The 22,411-nt window shown below is 41.6% G+C and overlaps 1 protein-coding gene and 2 non-coding genes across 4 annotated transcripts in view; 2 read left to right on the forward strand and 1 right to left on the reverse strand.

Moving 5' to 3' along the window:
* The window catches only part of ttc28 (tetratricopeptide repeat domain 28), a 99,912-nt gene that overhangs the window by 36,256 nt on the left and 41,245 nt on the right, over nucleotides 1–22,411 (reverse strand). For both annotated transcript variants that reach the window (XM_047570272.1, XM_047570274.1), the window contains 3 exons: nucleotides 3,881–4,028; nucleotides 247–519; nucleotides 24–154 (listed from right to left, as the gene is read on the reverse strand). In XM_047570272.1, the coding sequence (XP_047426228.1) occupies nucleotides 24–154; nucleotides 247–519; nucleotides 3,881–4,028 (552 nt within the window). The remainder of the gene's footprint in view (nucleotides 1–23; nucleotides 155–246; nucleotides 520–3,880; nucleotides 4,029–22,411) is intronic.
* trnap-ugg lies at nucleotides 4,358–4,429 on the forward strand. The gene has a single exon. It is a non-coding gene; the product is annotated as a tRNA-Pro (tRNA).
* trnap-ugg lies at nucleotides 4,984–5,055 on the forward strand. The gene has a single exon. It is a non-coding gene; the product is annotated as a tRNA-Pro (tRNA).

Below are 22,411 nucleotides of genomic sequence, written 5' to 3' on the forward strand. Positions count from 1 at the left end.
TAAATATTCATGAGCAAACCTACCTCTCTGTCCTTGAGTTTCATGGCCAGAACCAGCTGGTTTCTGTGGTTGGCCAGAGCTTCCCTGTAGTTGCCTTTGGAGAAGAGCGCAGAGCCGAGGTTCCCGTGAGCCCGGCACTCACCTGACTGGTCACCTGCCGGTGAAAACATACACGACAACGTCCACTACAGCCGTCTTATTATTCACTCAATGTTCCCGCCATTAGTCCTCGTCCCTCCGTCCTACCTAAAGTCTTGGTCACCTCCAGGTCCTGCTGCATGTAGGCCACGCTCTTCTCGGAGTCGCCCAGGGACCAGTAGGCCGAGCTCAGGGCCGAGAAGACGGAGCCTCGCAGCTTCAGCGAGCACGTCCCGATCTTCAGCCCGGCCTCCAGCACCACCACCGAGGCGCCGTGGAAACCGTGGGTCAGCAGCTCCTGGCCGATGACGGAGACGACCACGAACGGGCTCTTGTCCAGCTTCATCTTCTGGAGCTGCTGGTAGGTCGGCTCAAGAGAGTCTGCAAGAGGTCAGGACATGGGAATGAGTGGGAAAATGACCTGAGATCGGAAACGGGGGGAGCCTTCCTGACTTTAAACACCAACGAAGAAGAAAAGAAAAACAATATTTCTATGACAAGAGACAAGAACTCAGACATATAACTCAGACACAGGTAGTAAAATGCATTAGTACATTTATAAAGCCTCCCTCCTACATTATCTTGGATATTCGCCTAAGAAATTGTTGATGAGAGATAAATATTTAATAATGCTGCTGGCTGCCAGTAAAGAGGCTCCAACCAGGAAATACTTGTCATGAATGAGTCCCACTCTGAACACATGGACGTACGCTACAGCGGATATTCACAAAATGGAGAAGATCTGCAGCATCTATTAGAAACTGTAAAACGTTTTGTTAAATTAAACATGTAACGCCGATAAATCACTGAATGCACTTTAGAGAAAAGGTCATTCTCTAGCCACATAATATTTTTTACAAATATTATTATTTGTTTCTTTTTTGCAAAATAAAATAAATTATAAAAAAGTAAAGAAGAGGAAAAGCTCATGCACAGAGCCTGACATCCTGGATTAATAAATGAATAAGAGCTGCTCGTTAAGCTCGTTCCTCTCACTGAATCAGAATCACTGAGGGGAAATGTTGACGTTTATCATCTCACATCTTCTCTCATCTGAATTTCAGCAGTTGTATCGTCAGATGCATTTTTAATGAGTCAGTCAAGCTCAAACGTTGAAGTGCGGTGCAGATTTATTCACATGTCGCTACGTCAACTCAAGCTACAGCTTCAGGGAGACCTGTTAGAGGTGAAGCATGCGGCATTAGTATATAATTTCTGGGAGATTGGAGGAGCTGGTGTCAACGCGCTGGAGGAGAACGGAGCTATTTCTGATTTACACTCAGATGTTTGTTTTACAACGCAGGAGTATGGAACACAGGCCAGTAAATAACCCCACATTAGTTTCTACTTGTGAGTTCATGGAATTACAAAAAAAAAATAGTTTTAAGAAAGGATGAAATAATTCTTCATACCAGTAGGTGGCAGTAGTCTGGATTCATCATTTAAAAGAAGACACAACAAGAGCTACAATTAGCTGGGAGGCTACAAAGCTAGGTCGAGCTACTATTAACCACGAGGGCTAGGAAGCTAGGTCGAGCTACTATTAGCTGGGAGGCTAGTTAGAAAGAGTTACTATTAGCTGGGAGGCTAGCTAGCTAGGAAGTGCTACTATTAAAAAATAATGAGTGACTAGATTTGGACACTTCATATGAGGCTTTAGTAGAATGAAACACAGGCTTGAAATAGTTTGAGTCTGACACATTTTTAGGTCTGAAAAAGAGGACATGTCCGGGAAAAAGAGGACATGTCCGGGAAAAAGAGGACATGTCCGGGAAAAAGAGGACATCTGGTCACTAGGTTTGGGTCTGGTTCAAGTTTTATCCGATACCGGAGCCAAACGGTACTTTTGAATCAGTGCTGGTGCTTAAAGAATGAAAACATACAAACTTACAAACCAAAAACGGTGCCTTTTTATTTTGAATGTGTTTTGTGACGTGTGAGTTGAGCAGAATATTAATTTAAATAATATAAATACAACTAAGACTAAGAAATAAATGAACCAATATAAAATAATTAATAAACCAGTGGTGTGGCGTCTGTCAGGCATCAGAGACGCTACATCTCTGGTCTTTTAATAAAATGCTATGTGTGGTCAGATGTTGAATCTAATTCCAGGTGTTTCCTCCTTGTTGCATCTTTAGAGGTGAAGTCCAGACAAACTTTAGACAAATGTTTGGTCTCAGACATGTTGAAGCTTCACTTCCATCCATGCAAAACTCCCAAATGAAGCACCCAGATCAGTCTGGTTACAGAGTAAAAATAACACTGAGTAATGACGTGTTGTAGAGGCACTACGTCGACATTAAAAGCTATAAAAAAAATACTAGAATAAACTCGAATAAATGACAATAAAACATATAGAAATAAATACAGAAGTTTTCCTTTATTCCTCAAATAATTAAACCGTCCCAACACTTCTGCAGAAAGAGCTTAACTCATATTTTCCTACTAAGTCTGTGTTTGTTATTTCAAAAAATGTCTTCCCTCGCAGGAGTGGAAAAACCTTCTCTGGGTTTGTATTTGTCATCTCAGTAAATATCTTGTCAAACAGAATGGCCTCAAAGGCCAATCCACGGCGTGCCCAGTAAATATACGACTAAATGAAGCGTTTCTGCTTTGAAACGACTAATTCAGCCGTCAGCAGAGTGAAGGAGCACAGATAACCCAGAGGAGGCTCCCCTCATCCCTGCTGTTGACACTGCAGCTCCCCACCGAGCGTATCGGTCTCCTCCGCGCTCCGACATGCTGCTGACTGTGTACTCAAACACTGCAGCTCCCTGCAACACTCGGACATTCGGCGGCTTTGAAGATTACGGGAGATCAAGTTTTGAAGGTTGCTGCCCCAGGACTGTAGAACAACCTCCCGCAGAGCCGCACATCTACAGCGGCTCCTCTTCCATCTGCTGCAGACCTTTCTGTAAACGCCTAATTTGTTAATAAAATAAAATACAACAATTCATCTCGACCTCAAAGGGGGGGAATCTTGCGAGCGCTCGACAAGGTTTTGCTCTGAGGTGAAACAACAGATGCATAAATCCACGTGCCCAGACGTTTGCTGGCGCTTGCCAAGGCGAAGGCTACTCCCAGAGGCCCGCGCTCTCGCTCTGATGCTGCTGAAGGGCAAAAAAAATAAATAATAAACAACAAAAAAAAAAAAACACATAATCCTGAGCCAGTTCTAGCCTGCAGACCATTCTTGATTGTGCGCTCGCTTCCTTCATCTCCGTACGCGGCTGAGACCTGGACATAAAAGTGAACCGTGGGGCGGAGAGATCAATGACAACCCCCCCGACCCACCCTGTGAATATTTTATGGTGAAAACCACATGAGGAGCTAATTCATGCTAACACACTTTTCACTGTCTGGAAACAGACCGAGTCAGAAATGAACCAGGAACAAAGTTTCTCCTGCGCTCTGTCATGAAGAACAGACCCATTCAGACCACATCTGGTCTCTGGAGTCCAGGTTAGAGTCCAGGTGTGAACACGGATCTGGTCTCTGTCCACATCTGGAGGTGGTCTAGGACACATCTGACCTCCTTGTTTCATCCCTTCCTTCCTTCCCTCATTATTTCCTTTCTTTCCTTCCTCCCTTCCTTCCTCCCTTCATTTTCCCATCTCGGTCTCAGAGTAAAGTTATTGAATAAAAGAAGTTGCACAATGACTCGTTCTTCATCTCCTTCGACGCTCAAACACGAAGCTGCAGTTTGGTTTGCTGCTCGGGTGAAGCCGGACGCTCTTACCTCTGAGGGGCGACTTCATGGCGGCCTCCACCATCCCGACAAGAAGCTGGAGACTCTTGGGGTCCTGGGCGAGGCCGGAGGCGAATGCTGCCAGGGCGTCGGCATGGCGACCCAAATACTGCAGCGCAACCCCCTGACGAAAGTAAGCCTGCGGACAGAAGAACAGACGTTCTGTCACCTTCAAGACTCAGTGAAGCACTTCTGGTTTGAGAAACGCTGCCAAAACGACACGAGTGTGATTTTTATCCAATATGGCAATGAAACTGAAGCAACAGAGGAAGAACGTTACATTCAGTCTGACTGTAGTAAAGCAGGTAATGTGGCTAAATTCAGTGGACAGTTGAGACTCAAGACTTTACACCTACTTTGGAAAATGAGTGGAGAAGACAAGGACACTGCTCTCTGTCCAAAAAGAACATTTCCACAAAACTAGTTCAGTTTGGAGTTTGGAACCACACCAAGAACTTGGGCACATGTGGCTCGTTGGTCTAGGGGTATGATTCTCGCTTTGGGTGCGAGAGGTCCCGGGTTCAAATCCCGGACGAGCCCATTATGTGAACGGTTTGACATTATTTATGTGATGAGAACCTATGTCAGGCACCAAAACAACGAACAGCTAGGCTTTTCTTGTCAAAGTCCGGACCTTAATCCAACAGAAATGATGTGGAAGGAAAACAATCCCCCAAGTTTCTGTAAACTACTGATTCCTAGCGTCTTAGTTATTTAGTGACAATGAGGTCATAGAATTTTGCAACTTTAATTTTCTTGAATGAACAGACACATCAGTATAATATTTCTGTATCATTAGTATGATTGGGTTCTCCTCATCTACTTTGAGGAGAACAACCACTGAATGTTATTCATGGGTTCAGCAGGTAAAAGGGTCCGGAGATGTTTTAAAGGGAGGTGTTTCAGTTCGGAAGCTTTTGGAAATGATCTCAACACTCTATGGGAGGAAAACACATCAGTCTCCAAGTCCACCATGAACAAAAGACGTCACTATCGTAAATACAGAGGGTTTATAAAAGTCTGCAAAGAATACAAAGTAATCCAAGAATACAAAGACCAGAGTTTCGAACTGTATCTGGAACCAACCTGAACATGGCTCGTTGGTCTAGGGGTATGATTCTCGCTTTGGGTGCGAGAGGTCCCGGGTTCAAATCCCGGACGAGCCCTTATTTAGTAATTTAATTCATCTGAACAAAAACTGGATCGTGCAGGAAGACGACGAGTCCAAGAACACAAGTGGTGCAACAAGATAACGAGCGGTGTCGTCTGCATAGAGCGTCTTTTTGCTTGTTTGTTTTTTCTTAAAACAAATAAAAGCCTAAAACCTTGATGAGTTTAAATATGTGACTCTTATATTTTCCTAAATTTAGCTCAAGAACGAGCCCAAGAACACAAGTGGTTCTCCAAGGAGAACCAGATAAATGTTTAGGAACAAATCAAAGTCCTGACCTTCATCCAACAGAAATGTTGATGGAAATAGAAACATCTCACAACTGAACTGGTTCTGTTTTGAGAAACAAGCTGCTGTAAACACTGATCAGCTGTTACCACAAACATTTAGTTGATGTTGTTTCTGCACAAGGGAGCGTTTTCTTTTAATAATAATAAAAACAGAAGATCCAGCTCTGTCCAGACACGTTCACTCTGAACCATTTGGACTCGAACTACAGAACCACCTGATTACTTGTCAGCGTCAAATAGATGGACAACGGGAGAATCAATTACTACGAGGTCATGGTTTCCCTCTTAAAAGTAGCTTGTTAAGGTCAGATGGGTTAGTGGCCATTAAAAGGCCTCGATACCACATGTACACATTCGTTCTCACACACTTCACTAGAGCCTGGTTTCACAGACAATGAATCACGACATTAAATTCATGAGGAGGATCGAGGAGACGACACTGGTGACCACACCGTAACTTAATCATCTCGTCCACCTCTTTCCGCGTCTTCCTTCCTCCGACATCCATTCATCACCCCCTCCCTCCCTCCCTCCCCTCCCTCCCTCTCCTCCCTCCCTCCTCCTCCAATTCAAACATAATCTGTCGGGACAGAGAGTGAATGAAGACAAAGAGGAGAGGAATTAGATTACATGGACGCTCCTGTCCGGCCTGACACTTTCTACCGCGGCGCTCGTCTTTGTCCTCGTCCTCAGACGGCTTCATTGAAACAAATGGAGTCCGGGGGTCAAGTCTAATCCGACGCATTAAGGCTTCTGGCCTTTTGTCGCGTTGGTGTCTCTGCTGAATATGAACAGGCCACGATGTGGAAGATTAACACAAAACTGTGACAAATGTTTGGTGATTTCAGCTGCGACACTTAATCTAAAGCCAGGAGTAGAAGGTTATTTCATGAAAACTAAATAAAAAGATGAAACTGGCAATTTAACAATCTGAATTTACTGATTTATCTTAGCTCTCAAAGATAATAAATAAAACATCTTTGGGTTTTGCGGCTTTGTTGGAGAAAATTAAATATTTAAATGTGTAATTTTTTAGACTCTATTATCAGTTTGTGCCATTCAACTACACCTACACATAAAACTGTGCACACAACACTAAAACTGAAAGCTAAACCAACTTTTATGGCCCCGCAAGTAGAAAGTTATTTCATTAAACTGGAAATTAGTCTTAGTTGTCAGACATAATAAACAAAGAATCTTTGGTTTTGTGGCTTTGTCGGAGAAAATTTGTATTTAAATGTGTAATGTCTATTGTTTCTAACATCTTATAGACTCTATTATCTGTTTATGGCATTCAAATACACCTGTTGCCCACTAAAATTATTTAAAAAGACTAAAACTCTAAGCTTAACTGAATTTTTAGACTCCACAAGTAGAAAGTTCTTTTTGAACCAATCAGAGCTCTGGACACCAGTTGTGTTTGAGTAAATTCTGCACGATGCAATATGTCATTTTCTACTCACTTCATTGATTAAAGTCAATGGGTTCACCAAAATTCAGGTGAACCCATTGACTTCTTATTTTTTAATCGTGTGCCAACTTTCATTACCCAAGAACAAAACCTCTTAGAGAGATTCTGACTTTTGTGACAGAAACTTCAGAGTCTTGGTTTTTAAAAGAGACCAAGATTCATGAATGAGCTCCAACATGTTCAAATGAACAGCATTCAATTAACTTTGGGTATGTCCTAAATTAGCTCTCAAAGATAATAAACAGAACATCTTTGAGTTTTGTGGCTTTGTCGAAGAAAATTAAATGTTTAAATATGCAATTTTTGTTCTTTGTGTATATTTATTGGAATTTTCTAACACCTTATAGACTCTATTATCAGTTTATGCCTTTAAAATATGCCTGCTGCACATTTAAATGATTTAAAAACACTACAACTGAAAGCTAAGCTGACTTTTAGACTGAATTTAATGATCCACGAGGGAAATTAATTATCAGTTATCATTAATTAATTACAGATTAATTGCAGACCAAATGGTCGAGCAGTTCGTTTAACTTAGCGACTGTTATTTAAGCTTTTCATTTATTTATGCTAGCCAGTCATCTTTCTAAAACCACTGCATGACTCGTGATGGAGAGTTAAGTTAAAGTACCTTAGTTCCACTTCAACAAGAGACACAAAAGCAGAGACAGAGAGTTGTGTTAAATCCAGACACACTGGTCAGACGAGGCCGAGATGCAGCGACTCTGATTTAGCTCCTAGCGCCGAAGCCAAGAGTCCACGCTGAGAGGAGAGCGAGACGGCAGCCTGGCCTCTGACCCTCGTCCCCTCGTCCCGGGCCGGTAGCCGGGGTGACATATGGACGCCCCACCTGTCTGCCTACTTCTACTTATCCCTGCCCCTCAAATCTGTCGCCTTCACGCTGATTTGGCTGCAGCTCGGAGGATGCAGGGTTTCACATTTGGGCATTCGTCTCCCGTTCTCGGGGATAATTTCAGTCAGACGAGGATGATTATAGCTAAACTATAATCACCATTATCTCAGTGTGTGAGCAGACGGGTGGAACAATAAGGTAAGGATGAGCAGTGTGTGTGTGTGTGTGTGTGTGTGTGTGTGTGTGTGTGTGTGCAGGTGTGTGTCAGAGCTTTTTACCCCCATCCAGGGTGTAAACATGCCAGAATCAGACAGAAAGTGACAGCAGGAAGAGTCTACCTCCTCCACCACCTCCAGCCTGCTGCTCACACACATCCGGCCTGTTAGCTTCTTGCCAGCTAAGCTCACACAGACAGTCTAACACATTTACAACACACTTTTTTTTTTTTTTTTTTAGTCTGTCTCTCAGCAGCGTTTCGCAGCATCTCTGTAAAACCTTGTCAGATCACAGAGTGTCTTCAGGAAGCGTCTGGCTCAGTCTGGTTTCAGGTGTTTCACACTGATTAGCTGACAGGCCTGTGTCCGATAAAGAGACGCGATCGATAAAAGAGTCAAAAAAGAGTCCAGGCTAATTCTGGTTCTATGTCAGCGAGTGTGTTTGCACCTCCTGTAGTTACACTTCTCCTGGGGATTCGCTGACAGAGGAAACTTAACAATGGGTCTGATTTAAAACCTGGAGCAACAACAACTTCCTGAACCGAGACGTTACAAAATTTAGTTTTTTGTGACAGAAAGATGGTCTTCAATCTCTCCTGCAACAATTTAGTGTCTTCAGTTAGCAACTGTTAGCCGAGAGGCTAAGAATCTAGGAGAAGCTACTACTAACTGGGAGGCTAGGAAGCTACTACAAGTTGGGAGGCTATGAAGTGATAATATTAGCTGGGAGGCTTGGAAGCTAGGGAGAACTACTATTAGCTGGGATTAGCTAGGAGGAGCTCCTACAAGCTAAAGGGCTAGGAAGCAAGAAAGTGCCACGATTAGCTGGGAGGCTAAGAATCTAGGAGAAGCTACTATAAGTTAAATGGCTATGAAGCTAGGAGGTGCTGATATTAGCTGGGAGGATAGAAAGCTAGGAAGCTACTATATGATGGGAGGCTAAGAATCTAGGAGAAGCTACTACTAACTGGGAGGCTAGGAAGCTAGGGGGAGCTACATTAGCTGGGAGGCTAGGAAGCTACTGTAAGTTGGGAGGCTAGGAAGTGCTAATGTTAGTTGGAAGGCTTGAAAGCTAGGGAGAGCTACTATTAGCTGAGAGGCTAGAAAGCTAGGAGAAGCTCCTACAAACTAAAGGGCTAGGAAGGAAGGAAGTGCTACTATTAGCTGGGAGGCTAGGAAGCTACTGTAAGTTGGAAGGCTAGGAAGTGCTAATGTTAGTTGGAAGGCTTGGAAGCTAGGGAGAGCTACTATTAGCTGAGAGGCTAGGAAGCTAGGAGAAGCTAGGAGAAGCTCCTACAAGCTAGAGGGCTAGGAAGCAAGGAAGTGCTACTATTAGCTGGGAGGCTAAAAGGCTAGGAGAAGCTACTATAAGTTAAAGGGCTATGAAGCTAGGAGGTGCTAATATTAGCTGGGAGGCTAGGTAGCTAGAAAGTGCTACTATTAGCTGGGTGGGGGGTAAGAATCCACGAGAAGCTACTATTAGCTGGGAGGCTAGGAAGGTAGGAAGAGCTACTATTCGCTGGGGGGCTAAGAAGCTAGGAAGTGTTACTATTAGCTGGGTGGGGGGTAAGAATCTTGGAGAAGCTACTATTAGCTGGGAGGAAGCTAGGACGCATCGCTGGCTGCTCTTTCACTCGTGTTTTTCCACTGATGTTGTCTTGTGCTTCATTTTGTAGTGATTCAATATGTTGTTTTATTAGAAAAGAAAACTCTGTACACATGCAGCTCTGCGGTAAACTGAGGACAAACACTGTACGATATGATCTGCTGAACACAGCAGAGCCTTCAGCAGCCGAAGAGACAAATATTCCCCGCAGGACACAGTGGAGACAAAACACGTTGCAAGAAATAAAAATACATGTTAGATATTTTTAAATAATCCAGGAGCCAAGATGGAGACTGAAATACTGACCAGCCAGATTAAAAGTTACGGCTCTAACAAAGAGATTAAAGACAGTCAGATACATCATAAAGATCAAAGACAGGTTTGTAAGAATAAAGTCTGACCCTCTGATGTGGCCAGAAATAAAGTCAGGATGAAATAATATGTGGAGATATTACAGCATGGGTCGAACTGGTGAACCAACTAAAAATGATAACTGATCAGTTCAAGGAGAGAGGTGGGGAGCGATAAAAGGATGCACACCGGATGAACAGATGCTTCAATTACTGCTCGTAACTCACATTAATCGAGAACAGATGGCGACACAAGTGGTAGGAGAGAGGGAGAGCGATGATGGCCGAGAGAGGACCACATAAACCAGGCGTGATGGAGATTGATGCCTTTGGAAATCAGAGAATCAGCCTCAAAAACACACAGACCTCCGCTCTCATTTCATCTGGACTCAAACTGGGTTCAACCTCTTTTTTTTTTTTCTGTCCCAACTTTGCTCCTCGCTGAGCGTCCGATCAAGGTTATACGAACAAATAATATTTAGTTACCGCGTCCTCCTCCCGCTGGGTCATTACCAGGACTCAATGCAGCGCGTTTTACTTTTATTTAGCAATAAAAACAAACTGAATATCATGCAAAGTAGAAGTAGAACACTGTGCAAATAGATGGTCTCAAAATCTTAGGTAAGTGTGTACTGTTGTTTCAGAACCATGAACTTCATTGCTGCATGTGCAACAGTGACGACACAAGGCAAAAAAGAGGATGAGCTATCAAGTCTTTACGTACACGAACATGAACACATTGTTTATTAACCACATGCCAGTGCATTTTAAGATGGAATTACACACAGTCTAATAATAACTATATATATATTTACTGGTTTAGTTTGTTAGCAGCATCGTGCGAGGAGCCACTTGTGCTCAGATCTCAGTTCTGTCCTCAGTATGAAATAAAACATGTACATAATTTTATGCAAAGTAGAAGTAGAACACTGTGCGAATAGATGGTCTCAGAATCATAGGTCAGTATCTACTGTTGTCTCAGAACCATGAACTTCTTCTTTTCTGCGTGTGCAACAGCGACGAAACAAGGCAAAAAAGAGGATGAGCTATCAAGCCATGAACACATTGTTTATTAACCACATTCCAGTGCATTTTTAAGATAGAATTACAACAATAACTTGGATTAATTTACTGGTTTAGTTTGTTAGCAGCATCGTGCGAGGAGCCACTTGTGCTCAGATCTCAGTTCTGTCCTCAGTATGAAATAAAACACGTGCATAATTTTATGCAAAGTAGAACATGGTGCAAATAGATGCTCATTGCTGTTTCAGAACCATGAACTCTTTGCTCTTTTCTGTTTGTGCAACAGTTGAGATGTGATACAAAATTAGCCTGTTGCTTGCTGAGGTTTGTTCAGTGTCAGATACAAGTTTAGCTCCAACTCATTCACACACACAATTTATTTCTATTTATTTCTTAACTCTCTTAGTTGTATTTTTATGGCTAAAAGTAATGAATATATCATCGAGACGTATTAGGGGACGATTTTGCTTTTCGTCTGGAGCCCTGATATTGGGTAAACTGTTATACTGTTGCATAAAATACGCCAAAACAGTAACTTGGGTAAATATTTCATACATGCAGAGCTGGAAGAAAAGTAGCACCAATTAGAAACAGGTTTATAAGATTATGATTACGACAGAAATTACGGCAAAAATAACAAAGTGAAACATTGGGATTTCAGTGTTTGATGACTGATGACTCCATCACTTCACAACAGCAGCTTCATTGTGCGAACTCAACACTACTCAACACCGTACTTATCCCACAGTGGGTGATGTGGAGTCGTGCTGTGTGAGCTGTGAGGTCATTATTTAAGAGCCTGTGAGGGAGTCATTAAAAACAGCGGCGCGTATTGTGAGGATGCCTCCTTGTAGAATTTAAGGCATCTTCTAACGAGGCTCGAGTCAAGTTAAACCCGTGTTCTGTTACTCACAGTCTGGGAATTAGAGTCGCTCTGATCTCACACAACGGCCTGATTCAAACTGTTTGTTGTGTTTCTTTTTTATTTCTAGCTTGTAAAGCATCGCGGTGCAGAAATGATGCAGCTGAGTCAGCATCTTTACAGAAAACACATGAAAGGGAAAACACAATAATCCAACACAGATAAGAAGCAAACTGAGGCTCGGTGCAGAAATATTCACAATGTGAAGCCGTGAAGTCAACGGGTCCAGTTTGGAGGGACGAGGATGTAACTGATCACTTCACTGATTAACCACATGTGTGGAGACACTTAAATAGAATTATAGTTACTCTGTTTATATTCAGTAATTAATTGAACTGGTTGGATTTAATTAATCAGTTCAGTTTATGAGCAGCTACGTGTGAGTGAACACTTATGCTCAGATCTCAGTTTTATTCAGTTTAATTCAAACTCCTGTTACATGTTCAAAGGATCATTAAACACACTGAAAAGGTCTTTTTTTTCATGACGTATGACGTTTATTCATTTACTTTGTTGACATTTACTTTATTTAAGTTGTGTTTTCCACCTAATTCAGGTGTTAATTAAGAAACGTATATAAATATATTATATAATGTATAAATGTCTTATTTTCTGTACATTGTTTTGTAAATTTTACTTCTACCTCATTGTTATTCTTATTTTATTTTATTTATTTATTTATTTTATATTTATTATCTTATCTCGGGACTCCTTGGATAAAATAGTTTCCCTGCAGAGAATAGAATAAAACAGAATAAAGTGATCGTGAGTCTTGAATTAATATTGTATAACTTGGTTATATTTCATATCTATATATTTGATTAATTATCATAAAGTCAGATTTATATTTGTGACAGATTTCGATATAAATCCATCATGAAATTATATATTTGTTATATGTTCTATATATAATTATAAAAGAAATTGTACTTATGTTATTAAACTAATTAAGTCTGTGTTTCAGAATCAAACTCATGTGACTGGTGTTGAGAAACGACCTCAACTAAAATCTACTGGGCAGGTTCCAGGTCACAGACATAGATTTATATGTGACAATCATCACACGTCATTTACTCACTTATTTATTTACATTATTTTTTTTCTTTTGTCTGTAAATTTGTACATATATAAACATGACACATATATATTGTGTGAATTGAAATCAACTCATTAATTACTGAGAAAGGAGAATAAATAAGCTTTCGGACGTGTTATGTTAATATTGTTTTTGTCATTTTGACTATTTTTTGATTTGTTGTTTCTGTATTTTTTTGTTCTCATGTTCCACATAAAGCCTTCATCCACTGGTCTTCAATAGTCGCTAGTTAGTAGAGGAATAAAAGTCCACTTAGACCAAAGTGAAACTATTTTCTCCCACACACCAACTGTTCACTGGTTAATGCTCATGAATATTTATCACTGTTTCACTGGGACACTCGCTAAGATGCAATAATTGAGTTGGAGCGGCCATCACTACTGTTTCCACTGGGACCAATAAAGATGTTACACCACCAGCTGTGGTTGGGTTCCTCCCCCCAAACAGACCTCCACATCCAGACTAAAGGCTTCCAGGTCTGTGCGCTGCTGAAATACAGATATATGGCTTTAAATGTTCTTAAATGTTAGACACGTGTCGGTCTGGAGCTGCTCTGTCGTCCATGAAGCTCAGAGATGTGACATCAGGGTGAGATGGTCTAATGATCTAATGAGAGGAGTCGCCTTCTGTCTGATGTGTGACCAGCTCAAGAGAAAACCAAGCTCCACATCATTAACTTCATCTGACAACTGGGAACCGATTCCACACACGGATGAGTCAGAACTACATGTCAAAGTCACAGATGAAACAAATTATTGTCTTGTAACGACGTAAGTGTCTGTACTCAACAACAATTAGAAATGAGTAACAGACTGTATGAAAAGTGGACGTCATGACAGGTCCTCAAATGGCAATTCAAAGCAGGTGGAGCTCCCCCTGTTGGCTGGCTGCAGTACAGGTCGCATCCTTTATGTGTTAATATAATGCTGATGCCCACCAATCAGGCGTAACATTATGACCACCTTCCTAATATAGTGTGGATCATCCCAAAGATACTTGATCAGTTTGGGATCTAGTTGTTCCTAAAGCGTTTTTGTGTGTCAGTGTCAGGTTCAAGGAGTGTCATTGCTATGGGGTGGGGGGGTGGGGGGGTCTGGTCTGGTCTAGGTGGGTCCCAGTAGAACACTGAACTATCACAAGATGGTTTGAATGTTATTAACTTCTCCCGTCAGGGGTCATAACAAGAGATCAATCGATATGGATTTTTTTAGAGCCGATACCAACTTTTTTTGATACCGATACCGTTTTTTCTCCATTTACATGATAAAAATGATACAATAGAGCACAGTCAGAAGATGATTATCTTACAGGCAGCATTAGTGTTACACATTGGCTTTAACAACAACACATATTCCTACCAAAAACTTAACAACAGCACAACAGCTCTGTGGACAGTGACTGATTGACAACCTTAAGTATTAGTTTTGCCAGAAAGAGAAGAAAAAAAAAACGTCAGCTACCAAACTCCAACAGTAAAAATTAGGGCCGTTGCTAATGACTTTAATGTGTTGGGGCTGAGTGATAAAGTAAATAGGTCATTGTTTGTTAACGATTAACAAAAAATAACCAAAAGAAAAAGTTTCTTTTTTCCAACTCTTATTTTTCTCAACATGACTGCAAGAGTTTTCCAGCTTCCAGCTGCACACACTCTGCTGGTGTGGGCGGGGCCATGTATGGGCTGCACAGGGCTGCAGCTTCTCCAGCAGCACAGGGCTGCCCGTGGATGCGCCCGTCTGTAAATCGTGCCGAGGCAAAAAACAATAAAAAAGGCAAATATCAGCCCGAGATATCAGCCAGCGGATACATTGGTCGATCTCTGGTCATAATGATGTGGGTGATCTTCATCTTTTGGTTCCACTGGCAGATTTAGAACCTCTGTTTGGTTCACATCCATTTCACTTTCACGCATCTTAATAAAATCCTGTTGTTTGTTCAAGTTAGACGAACATCTGTGAAGTTTCTCCAACTCGATTCAGGTGAGATTTCTTTTTTGAACTCTTGCCGTCTGAGCTCATCTTGTGCGTTCATGTGGTCTGGTATGAATTATTTCAGAAAACAAACTCACTGTGGATCCAGCTCCTCTCTCAGATCAAAGATAAACCGAGCTGCTGAGGCTGAACGTCTGCGCTTTAGCGTAAATCAACACATGAGGACGGCGCTAAATCTCCCCGTGAAACCCTGAGAAACGTCTGGAGGTCGATGTAAAGGAGCAGCTGACACATTTCTTCCTGTTTTTATCTCTCAGCTGCTCAAACACCTGATCCTCAGCCTCTCCGTCGGCTTCTTGTAAACATCCGTCCAAACACACCAACGCTTCGAGATCCACGGAGAGAGAGTGTGTGAGGATAACCCCGGACATTTAACCTCCTGCTACAGACTGAATTACTCCGAGCCAGAATTAAAGAAAAGCCTTTTCTCTGTCACACACAAGTAATCCAAGTTAACCTCAGCACCGGGCTCCGGTCCCTCGGTGACCAAAACCAATTCCCCTTTTTTCTTCCCTCCCTGCTCCACTTTATCTGCAGACCCAGACCCAGACTCGCCTCCTTGACCCTTTCATGTACATGAATATCAGCCGCCATCTTCCCCACACACACACATACACACACACACATATATATAAACACACTCGAGTCGTAGCACTTGAAAGAGGAAAATATGCATAAAGGGGAAGTGGGGAGGAAGGAGGACAAGTGGCCTTCTGATCCCGTTAACTGTAGAACAGCAGCGGGGTTTGGGTTCTCTCACGCTGGGTAATTAGACTGTCACTCAGCGGGTTTGATCGGTTGATTGCCTCCGTGACCTCTGACCTCCGCGGGAACGCGTTGTACCTGCCGGGGACGGAAGTCTGGGGTCATTAGGAAGAGCTGAAACAACACCAGCGTAGAAATCTCTACTAAAAAAACAAAAAAAAAATACATGTCTGAACTGCTCACTCGCTCTGTTTTTATTTATTTTTCCGTTCTGTGACCTGAAGTTGGACCAGAGCTGCACCAAACGATTCATTTTATAATTAATGTGTCGACTATTTTCTCAGCAGCTGATTAATCCCTTGGTTACCTACTAAAATATAACTTTAATGAATCTTCTTTAACCTCCTGAGACCTGAGCTTTTATTTGGTTTGCATTTTTAATTTCTCCCAGGTGTTTGGGATCAGTAGGACCTAGAGACGTATAAACTAAGCTAAGCATCATCTTTCAACAGGAAGTAGTAGTTTTTAGGGAAAAAAAACTTAGTCCTCATATGTGGACACTGGTATCATTTCATTATTTGTATTATAAAGGAGTCACCAATGTGTGATGAGCAAAGACAATGAAGTCCAACGTCCTCAAACGAGTACTTGATAATTAGCAAAAAATGACTAATTTGTTGAAAAGCACGTCATGTCAAACTACAAATATTAACAAGCATAAATAAATAACCTTTGTTACCACTAGATGGCAGACTAAAGCATCCACTAATGAGGACAAATGGGTTTAAATGAAGCAGAATAAGCTGTGATAAAACCTAAAACTTAACGTCCCCATATGAGGACGCAGGGTCTCAGGAGGAGCTCTAATGGGTTTGGCTTCACTTTTGAGGAACTGTTTCGTTGTCCATCTTTATACAGTCTATGGTTACAACCAACAACAACCTACACTGTGATGCTAACCACAGCTAAACGATGCTAACACCCGCTAAGAGTGTTAACGTTAATGGAAATCTACCTGGTTTTACTTTTAGAGGTCTGGGCGAGCAGAAACAATCTGGTTGAAAGAAAAGGTGACATGCTATCTGTTAGCATCACCATTAGCATCTCCATCAGACTAAATTTTCTGAAATAGCCCAAATACTCTCAGCTACAGTTGGAAGTAGTTTCAATTTTAGTCAGTGTGTAAACACTCACTTCATCTATTGGGTTTCTGGCTAAATTGGGCACCGGGTGGAGCTTCTGTAAGATGCTTTGCAAACCCACCTCCACCCCAGCTCCTCCTAGTTTCACTCTGAATGTCATTTCTGACGCCAGGTCTGGTTTGCACCAAAAACAAAATCAGGTAAATGGTAATAAAGCCTCTTAGAATGAGCCGTTCCTGCCCGAGATACTGTTTAATATATATTTACATATATTTTTGTAATTATGCAGCAAACTGTGTTTTTCCTTTACTACAGTGACCAGGGTCAACGCTCCTCCTCCTCCTCCTCCTCCTCCCCCTCCTCCTCCTCTCTTGGTCTTAATTAGAGCCAAATCATCTAGGGAGAGATGAGGAGAGGTGGAGGACAAGAGGGGAGAAAGGGGGAGAGAAGGAGTAGCAGTGAGGCCAGTGATTACTCAGGAGGGTGGAGGAGGTGGAGGAGGAGGAGGAGGGTGGAGGAGCATAGTTCTCCCTCAGTGAGTCGGGCTGAGGAGGAAAGTCCCTGATGATTAGAGCTCCTCTCTGTTTCAGACACATTCACAGTTTCTACGGACGACGAGAATAAAAAACAACAGAAATAAATAAACTAAGAACCAAAGATGGAGAAAGATGGAGACATCTGGGTCTCCTCCTCCTCCCTCTCCTCCTTCCACTCCTCCGTCTCCTCCTTTACCTCCTCTATGTTGTCATGTATCTGTTTTTCTTTTATCACAACACTAAACATTTTCTCTTCCTGTTTCTGACGAGTTGAACTCAGACTCCAGATAATTTCTGGAGGATTCTTGTTTCTAAAGGAGTCAAACATCAACAAGGTCGATATTTAAACCAGTAAAACCACCAGCTACTGGACAGAATCAGGTTCTTGTCTTTTTAAAAAGAATCCTAATGTTCTGCCGTTCCACGTTCTGACAGCCTCTAATGAGACCGGGAGTCTTGTTATGGGTGTGAGGCTGAAGCAGAGAAAGACACGACGGTTTTTAATGGCATCTGAAAAGGTGACAGCGCTCGTCACAGTCAAAGCATCATCCTGCACATTCTTTCTTTCTCTTTGACGTTTGACTCCCTCTTTCTTTTTTTCTCGCACATTTCTCCGCCCGCCTCCCGTTCTTTCTCTTCCTCTTTCTAACCTCTGGATGAAGGATAAACTCATTTAAGGTGACATATGAAGCCGTGACAGCTTTCGTAAAATCTAATCTGCTGTGATGGTGACGCGGCGAAAGCAGATTTCATTCCTCCTCAGACTCTTTAAATTCATTTATTTCCTCTAAACGTCACATAATTTCACAGAAAGCTGATTTCTCCTTCTTCTCCTCCTCCTCTGGGTTAAGCCTTGGAGGGTCTGTTCCTCTCCATGTCGGACTCAAACCTTCACGGTTCCCACAGAATAAATCCGTTCTGACTCTTGTGATCCCCTGACTTTTCCTCCGTGATACTGACCCTTGTGGTTTCCAGGGAAAAGTCTCGACAGCGACCGGACGTCTCGCCCTGAGATTTGGTGCGAACGTCCTCACTGACATTAACTCATTTAGAAACAACGAAGCCAAAGTGATTTGTGGTTAAAATCCAATACAAACATAAATAGACAGCAGGGTGGAAGTAAATTAATGAAAGCACAGAGAACGAGTAATGAGGAACAAACATTGATGAGCATTTAAAGGTGAATCATTCCACAACGAGAGGCTGCCGAGTCTTAAAAATTATGCGAACAGCAACACCAGTGTTTATTTTACTCGTCTTTGTGTCTTTCAGGAACCAGTGACGTCATTGGTTCTCAGAAGAACTACAAGCCAATTAACCCTCTGAGTCACGAGTATAATTGGCCGTTTTGTGACTACTTTTGGTTTTTATATTTCATCTTGTTTCATTCTTTTCAGCACAACCTCACCTGTGTCATTTTACAGTTATTTTTTTTTAATTTTTACAAACTGTATTAACACACTGGACGTAAAACCATCAAATCCAAGCATAAAAAAGCCAGATATTTCACTGTGAAAACCACAAAACATGTTTAACAAACCATTTATACCAACTTAAAATGCAAATCTAAAGTGTAAATTTCAAAAGCTTATAAACAAATTCAGCAAACAACAAAGCTATTTATAACTATCTCCATTAAAATGCAGGAAATGCAAATAACGCATTTTTGTACAACTATTTACAACCATTTACTAAACTATCTGGTGTAACAATAACATCTAAAAGTCTCTTTCTCTTTGTCTGCAGTCGCTCCATAGACTGAATATAGCCTCACTCCCTCACAGGACGTTCTGCTATTGATGCTTTCACCGATACTTTATAAGATTAAGTTTAAGAAACCTTTATTTCTCCCTCAGTGGGGAAACTGCAGTTTAGAACGGTAAACAAGAGAGCAGCAGGAATATCAGGACTAAAAAGTGTAGGACATAAAGGATAAATAATCAAATAAAATAGAATAACATACACATGTTATAGCGTAATGTGAGACAGCAGAGAGAAGAAGAGGCTGCAGCTGCATTAGCTGAGCCAGAGAAAATGGCTGGTCTTTAGCCACTGTGGATGTTTTTTCTGAATTATCCAACCTTCTTTCCTCATTTTAAAATTAAAAAAGCAATAAACAATTCCTTAAAATATCAAAGAAACCATGTTTGCTGTGTCAAACTGAATGACAGGGTTTCCTTATTAATGTAGATTCCTCGCACATACTCTAATAAAAGCTCCAGTCACTGTTTTTGCAGTGAGGACGTTGTGCTATTGATGCTATCACCTATACTTTTTAAGATCAACATTAAGAAACCTTGAAATTGTAGTTTACAACATCATACAAGAGAGCAGCAAAAATATCAAGACCAATACGTGAAGGGTATAAAAGATAAATAATAAACATGTTACAGAGAAGAAGAGGCTGCAGCTGCATTAGACTGTATGAAACCAGTCTTTTTTCTTCCTCTAAACGTAATCAAGCATAATTTTAGCTAAACATGACAACATTTAATGCAAACACTCCTTTTCCTCTAATAAAAGCTCCGTTACTCCGGCTGCAGCTCGCTCAGGTTTGGCTGTACATACGTTCTCCTACTGCTGCTGTCACCTCTAATAATTATAAATGGCACCGGTCCCAAATGGCAATTAATTTAAAGAGTTAGCACGCCTCCCATTTGTGCCCTCTGCCTCAGTGTTTTCCTGCTCTGAGCCCCGCTTCATTCTTTCATTAACGCTCTGGGCTCATCAGTAAGCATGGCCCACTTTAGGCTCAATTTAGACGAGCTGCTTCTGCACGAGCCAGCCAGTGAATTGAGATGTCACGCCCATTGTCTGCCAATTACAATTCAATTTAGCAGAAGAAACGCTGGGGAATGTGATTATAGGCAACAGTCTGCGCATCAGAGAGGTCGACGTATGAAGGGAACCTGGGATTTTTTTTTTCCACCTTTCACTCAGCGCTTTCATATTCTGAAGTGGCTTCTAGTTCGTCTTCCTCCTCCTGAGACTTTCCACATTCAGGAGCTTTCGCTTTTTTTTTTCAGACAGCGTGACATTTGCACCTCCCCACTGTCTCGCTAAGAAGCCAGAGCAATGAATACAACATGCAGCGACACACACACTCACAACATATTCAGCGCTGTAGCCGCACAGCAAGCAGAGTCTGATAAAAATGTGCTGGAAACCTGTCTGTGTTTCATGTCTGCATGTCACATTTCTAATAGCTTTTTATCTGAATTAGTCACAAACATTCACCCTCTCTGCTGCTTCGTGGTGCTTTTAATTAACTGAGTCAAACTGTGTAGGACGCGATTAAAGGCTCAAATTGCTCTTGATTTAAAAAATCCGATAAAAAAAAAAAAAAGCATCAAAAATCAAAAAACAAAAGATCTCTATTGATTTTTTTACATATGCGCCATTTCCTGCATCCTCTCGTTATAAATCTTTGATGAGATTAGTAAAAATTGTTACTAATCCTCAGTTTCAAATTACCTTTTGTTTTCTTTGTTAAATCCTGTGTCTACTTTCTTGGACTGAACAAAAGTTAAAGCCAAAATACGTCAGAATTGGACGCCGCCATCTTTGAAATGGTGACGTCTTTTGCAGTAGTGAGTAAAGGGGGTGGAGCCACGTATTTAAGCCCCTCCCATTGATCCACATCTTAATATGGGAACACATTATCATTTCTACCTCTTGGTGGTAGTTATTAGTCATCCAGGTTATAATTTATCCAATAAACAAACCCAAAACGAGGGCAAACTGGACTGAAAGAGTTTCCTGGAGACATTTCATGCTTCTATCTACAATAACTAGGTCTGAGATCAATAGATAAATAATAAATAAGGTGTTTGAACTTATGCTTAATACCAGAACCTCGATGAAGACAAGATGATAAATTGGCCAATTAGTGTAAATATATCGGTTATAAAACATCACAGTACAACAATGTTTCTGACAATTATATGTAACTATAAATAACATTTGTTATATATGAGACTATGAGCAAACACAGGTACTGAATGAGTCCCAGCTCTGGTGGGTCAGGTCCACTGAGACCTGGAGCAGGTATGAAACTAAAAATAGGTGCAGCTACCAAACATATGAACACACGCTATCCCCTCTCCTCTCTGTTATTCCCATCACTGCACAGACCAGGGCTGCTCATTTCTCCTCAGTCGTCTGTTTTGCTCTGTGACGTTTCGTCCTCTCACTCTGTTCGGTAACGGAGACGTCCACCGTCTCCGACTTGTCTGTGATGGGACGTCCAACGAGCACGTAGTTCCACATCTGGAGATGAGCTCAGCCCTCTCTCCTCCTGGTGTTGTGTGTTTAATATAAAGGCCGGTGGGAAGTGCAAACGGAGAATCAATGAAAATTTACAAACACAAGGTAACAGGAAGGACGGAGAAGGAAGGAGGTAAAGTACCAGCAGACTGAGCGGAAGAGAAACTAGAGCTACATGTCTGAGGAGAAGGTTAAATGAAAACTACTTCAATGCACCGGTTGGAACAAAGTCTATCTGTCACATTGCTTCAGTTTTTAACTTAACTTAACTTAACTTGTGTTTTAGATTCACTGCCTAACCTTTGGAAAAGCTGCAGGAGGCGCTGTGCTCCGATTAATCCCAACCAACAGGTATCCACATGAAGCTTCCTGCATGAACACAAAGTGTCCGTCCAGAGAGAGAAAGAGCTAAAGAGCCAGATAATATGTCTAACACCTGAAACGAAGCCACTGAAGTACAAGTAGTAGCATAATATAGTAGTATAAAGATGGACGGAGGAACAGCTCCTCTAAAGTGAAACCAAATCAAGTAGAGCTCCCCCTGGTGGTCGGCTACAGTATAGTTAGTTAATATAATGTTGACGAATGTTGAATTTTTTTTGAATAACTTTAGTTTTAGTTACTTGACACTACAGAAACAGGATGTGACATGATGGCACCCACCAGTTGTCATGCCAACCGCTCCATAAAGAAACCCTGTGGGCCTGTGAGACTTGTAAAATAATAATAATAATAATTAAAAAGTGTATAATCAAGCATTTCCTTGTGACTGGTGGAGGTAGAGCAGAGCGTAGTATTAATTAAACGAAAACACGAGTCTGGAGGAAGTGTGGGCGGGGCATTGATACCGTGGCTCCGCCCTCAGACCGTACTGACCAGACTCTGGTT

The sequence above is a fragment of the Mugil cephalus genome, chromosome 19 (assembly GCF_022458985.1).
Source record: "Mugil cephalus isolate CIBA_MC_2020 chromosome 19, CIBA_Mcephalus_1.1, whole genome shotgun sequence".
In the NCBI taxonomy this organism is placed as follows: domain Eukaryota; kingdom Metazoa; phylum Chordata; class Actinopteri; order Mugiliformes; family Mugilidae; genus Mugil; species Mugil cephalus.